The sequence below is a fragment of the Belonocnema kinseyi genome, chromosome 8, assembly GCF_010883055.1.
Source record: "Belonocnema kinseyi isolate 2016_QV_RU_SX_M_011 chromosome 8, B_treatae_v1, whole genome shotgun sequence".
Lineage (NCBI taxonomy): Eukaryota > Metazoa > Arthropoda > Insecta > Hymenoptera > Cynipidae > Belonocnema > Belonocnema kinseyi.
The window spans coordinates 52,430,407-52,435,644 of NC_046664.1; the positions used below are offsets into that span (position 1 = coordinate 52,430,407).

General features: G+C 31.1%; 1 protein-coding gene across 1 annotated transcript in view; it reads right to left on the reverse strand.

Moving 5' to 3' along the window:
* The window catches only part of LOC117178971 (inhibin beta chain), a 220,669-nt gene extending 216,273 nt beyond the window's left edge, over window positions 1-4,396 (reverse strand). The window contains exon 1 of the mRNA XM_033370567.1: window positions 4,323-4,396. Within this exon, the coding sequence (XP_033226458.1) occupies window positions 4,323-4,374 (52 nt within the window). The 5' untranslated portion in view covers window positions 4,375-4,396. The remainder of the gene's footprint in view (window positions 1-4,322) is intronic.
* Between the last annotated feature and the right edge of the window lie 842 nt (window positions 4,397-5,238).

Below are 5,238 nucleotides of genomic sequence, written 5' to 3' on the forward strand. Positions count from 1 at the left end.
AAAAACAACACGAGCTATATAGTCAAAACTGTGAACATATGATCGTGACGAGTGTACCAACACAACAAAACAAAAAGTTTAAAACTTGAATGTACGTAGCCCACGAAAATTGAAAAGTCACCTTACTTTCTGAACACACCTCGTATACAGAACTTAATTTTTCAAAATAGTACATTATTCAAAATCTTCCTAGGAACTTTAATAATTTTTGTATTCTATTAAATGCACCAACTTCGTCTACAATTTTTTAATCTTGTAAAATTCGAATATGTTTTGAAATCTTTTTCCCTTTTTTCTTAAAATTAATTTTCAAACAAAAAAAATTATTTGAAATTTTCTAGAAATTTGAAGAAAAATGTGTTATTTATATTTTCTTATCTTACATTTTTTTACCATTTCAAGCCAATCAAACCAAAAAAATCTTTTTAGCTTACTGCGATAAGGCTAAAAATGTCCAAGTATGTTTTCAGATTTTTTACCTTAACTTCCATTCAAGATGTGACTTAGGAAACGTGTGGGAAAAAAATATATATACAGAACTTAATCTTTAAAATATTATCTTTAATTTAAACCAATAGAATTTAAAAAGATAGGACAAAACATTTTCAAGCTTATCTGCCTCGCTTCTTAAGCGCTTGAAACTCCACACAGATACGCTTGGACAATTTTAGTCATAACTCGGAAACCATTTAGAATTTTTAAAGTTTTATTGGCTTAAATTAAAGGTAAGACTTAAAATATTTTGTCAAATAAGTTTCATACTTTTTTTCTTAATTATTCTAGGTCATATCATGAATTAAAATGGATATCAAAGTCCAAGAAATTCTTAGTTTTTTTTATTAAAGTTCTGAAGTGGTATTTTCTCTTCAAAAGGTCGAAAATACCTCTATCAGGGGTCATTAGATGCGAAAATTCGTAAGCTTTCCGAATGTTTTTAAAAAAAGTTTCTCGCTCATTCTATAAAGGAGTAATCGAGTTTCAAAGTGTGGAAATCAGGGTATGAGGTTTTCGAAAGGATGGTATAAAAGCTCTGGTAATAGCAAACAAGGCGGCGATCGGAGTAGAATAACGCCTCGTAAAAGAATGTTGTCGGTTAGTACTAGTTGCAGATTTACATACAACTTCATTTCATTTCATCTCTTCGGTCCATACTTTTCAGGACATCCTGCTCAAACCCCTCCGACTCATCCCTTATACCGAACTGGATATGTCCAGCGAGAACTGCTTTTCCAACCTCAAAGTTTCGTTTTATCCGCAACCCCTATTTTAGTTCACCCCCTCCCGGCTTCTTTCCCCTCCCATTATGACTACAGATGATTTTTACAAGTATTACAAAATTTGAAACTCAGTTTCATCTAAACATAAATTTATGCCCGATTTTAATTTTCTCTTCCGGTATATTTTTCAGGATTTCAATTTGCTCTTCCGGCATACTTAATCGCGAACTTAATACTCTTGTCAGCGGGATTCTTAAGAAATCCAAAGATTTCACATTGACTTCCAAATAACCAAACATTAATTTTAATATTTTCACAAATTCACTTGCGGAAAACTATGCCGGAATATAAAATTTGAGGGCGCACCTATTGAGTGTTTTTGGATTTGATCCGGTGATGAATGCGATTATCCCAATGGTCCTCCTGCTCCTCTCTTTAGAAGAAAAAAATATGCCGGAAGAGAAAAAGAAAATTCGACAAAATATGCAGAAAGAGACTACAGAATTATTTTAATTATTATTGAGGTTTTATTATTATCTGGATAGTACAATGCATCCTCTGAAGACTTATAGATATAATTTTTTTACTACAAAAATAAACCTTAAATTATATTAAAAATGTTAATTCGAAAAACAGACGTTTTAAAATATTTAAGGATATATAAAAAATAAGCAGGGCCAATCCCTAATATTTTATTTGAAAACTAATGTATTTCATTTTATAGTAAGAAATTATTTTTCAAATGTATGATTACTGGGAGTAAAACTTATCTTTAATTGAATTTATGTATAGGCAAAAATCTTGATTTAAAATGAAAAAATGTTCAATTGTCCACCTTTGAATTTGAATAATTCTACCAAAAAAATTAAAAATAAAAAGTTCATTGAAATAAGAAACATTTAAAATAAACAAATTTTGACTACTATAATTAAAAGCGCCTGAAAATTAACATTTTTAATTTGTTACACATACTTTAAAAATGTGACCATTACAATTTTAATTGCAAAAATAAAACTTATAAAAACAAAAATAACTGAAACATTTAGTGTTTAAAATAAAAATTCATGACTCTGAAATTGTAATCATTAAAAATTATTCATTATTATGACCATGACTATGTCTACCAAACCTTCGGTTCGAATGGCCAGATTTTTCGGGTTTTTTCTTCTTCTCTTTATTACATTTAATATAACCGTCTTATAAAAATACATATGATAGGTAACCCTTTATGAAACACTATAGAATTATTATAGAAAATCTAAATATATGATAATAATTAAATAACATTATCTTTATAAATATAATTATATCTTATGTTAAAATTGTTACGTATTGTTCTGTTTATTCATTGTTTCCTTTATTCATAATATTAAAATTTCAAATAATTTCCTGAAAACAAAATAAATCACGTATTTTCTTTTACTTCTATTCATGAGAGTTTTTATCAAGAGAAATTTGTATACAAAATCAATATCATAAATTAGAAAAATTAAAGTTATTTTTACTAAAAGAAATTAAGAACTCGTAATTTCAGATTTTCATGATGAAAATTAATTTTAATCATTTAATAAATGGTAATTTGCATATAGGCAAATTTTTTTACGAAACAGTTTAAATTTCTTATTTGTCAGTTTATATTTCAAATTTTCTGAAACTTTTGACGATCTTATGAATACAATGCCGAAAATCTGCAAAGTTTTTACAACCAAATGGTCATAGATTCGTGCCAAGTTTTATCATATTAAATTTTGAGTTGCAAGATTGTCTTTCGAGATTGAGGTCAACATCATTTAAAAAGTTCTATTTCAGATTCTAAAGCAGTTGTTTGAATTTTATAAACACGTTTCTTCACAATAATAATAAAATTGTTTTCGAAAGATGCAAAATATTTTTACTTTGCTCGAAAAATTACTTGTTCCTGCATTTTATTACGTTCGAAATTTTGATTTGTAGGTTAATAGCATACGATGCATTCAAATAATTTTATTATAAAAGTTTTTAAAAGTTTTCTAATATTTTCTAAATACAGTAAAATAATATAAATGTACGTCACCGAGCATTTTCTTTTTGCTCAGATTTTTAAGAATAATAATTATATTTCAAACTATTATACGTAAATTTATCATGGCTGTACTAAAGAAAATCACTGCATCAATGCAAATTCAAAATTAAATTATAGTCGACTGTGTCTTATGACCTCATCAACTAATCAGTACCAAAATGTTAATTCTTTCTCACAGATTTTCATTCTGGGGGAAGTATGAAGGATTATTTTGAAGTTTTTTCATTTTTATAGTAGTAATTTTGTAAGCTATACATCATTTCTTTAATTTTCTTGATTTATTACTTCGTGTGTCTAGTTTAGCAATTATTTTACTTAATGATCTCATTATACCTTTCTTTGAAATTGAATTTTAGTAATTCTCAAGCTTGCTAAATAATTAAGTGAGAAATTGTTTAGTTTAAACTAGAAGCTATCAAAAATAATAGGGGTAAAATTGCAGATTCGTTTGTAGAAACTAAGAAACAGCAATCCACAGAATAATATCCAGATCTTAGTTTGAATTTTGTAAGTTGTACCTTTTATAAAAAATAATATGCATTATTTTTAAATGTAAGATTTTTGCAAATGAAGAATGTTATTAATTTTACTTTAACAATCACCAGTTTTCCAACAATATACCAAATTGCATATGTTAATTAGTATACAACTTCTAAGTTGTCTATTTTATCCAGTTATTTTTATTATAAAAATATATTATGTAACCTTTTTCCTGAGATTCTATAAATTTAAATTACAGTTCACTATTATTTCAAATAACCATAGGTCAAGAGTGAAACTGTAAAAATAAGTTTCTACTACCAGGGTTAGACTATCAACACAACTCTAATTCCTAGTTTTCTACAACATCTTACAAAATCTCTCAAATTTGGAATCTTAACTTCATCATGTCTCGACAAATTTGCTGTTATAAAAAAATCTTATTTTTTACCTGCAAAGTAAGACTAAAACTAAAACAAAACTGCTGAAATAGTTAAATCTATACCTCCAGAATCCTTCACAAACAGTTAAAAAATCGTAAATTTCTGTTGAATAAAACCTACCGGGTTCCGCAAACGTGATGATCTCCGACGTCCTGGCATAGAAGTCGTCCATTTCCTCCTGAGGTTCCTCGGTGTCCCCGCCAGGATCGTCGTAACCCTGGAAGGGTGTGGTGGTTGGCGCAGTACCCTCCGGAGTGGTGTCCTCCATCGACTGATCAAGATTCTTATAGGAATACTCGTCACCACTGTAAAGGAACTCGCTGTACCCCTCAACTCTCTCCTTCTCATAATTATTTCGTCTCTCAGAGTGTCTCGGTGGCTGGGCCTCTGCCCTGTATAGTGTCTCAAGTGCCAGGTGTCTCGGAACAGTCGCAAGGGTCCTATTGACATCAGGTCTACTCCTGAGTCCCAGTTTTGTAAGTATCTGATGCTTAATAGCCTCCAACCTAAGATCATCTGGACTTGGTCCAGACTCTTTCGCACTTCTGTGCAAATTATGAACGTGCTGCTGATGCGGACACCCCGGACAAGTCTGATGATGATTCTGCCTCGCCAAGGTCACCGGAAGGGCTAACCCCCAGAGGAGCAGGGATATTAACACCAGATATGACCTAATGATTATCTTATTGGAAATCCTGTTGTAAATATTATTGTGGATCTTTTTGGGGATTTTGATCGAAATGTCCTTCCGATTTGTGATCGATTGGAGATTGAGACCAGGGCGATTCGGCACCTGGTGCATTTCGGCGGCGAGTCACCTCTTTCTCCTGCCGCCACCACCGCCGATTTCTGATCCTTCCCGGTCCTCAGCTCCCTCAGCTTTCTTCTCTGATGGAATCCCAGCTCCCGAACTGCTACCAGCACTTGTAAAGATCTTGCAGGGTTCTTTATTTCTACAGAAATTTTCCCTTTCCTCGATTTTGATCTCGATGCTGATTGCCCCCTGGAGGCGACTCTCACTGGGTATGGTGACAAT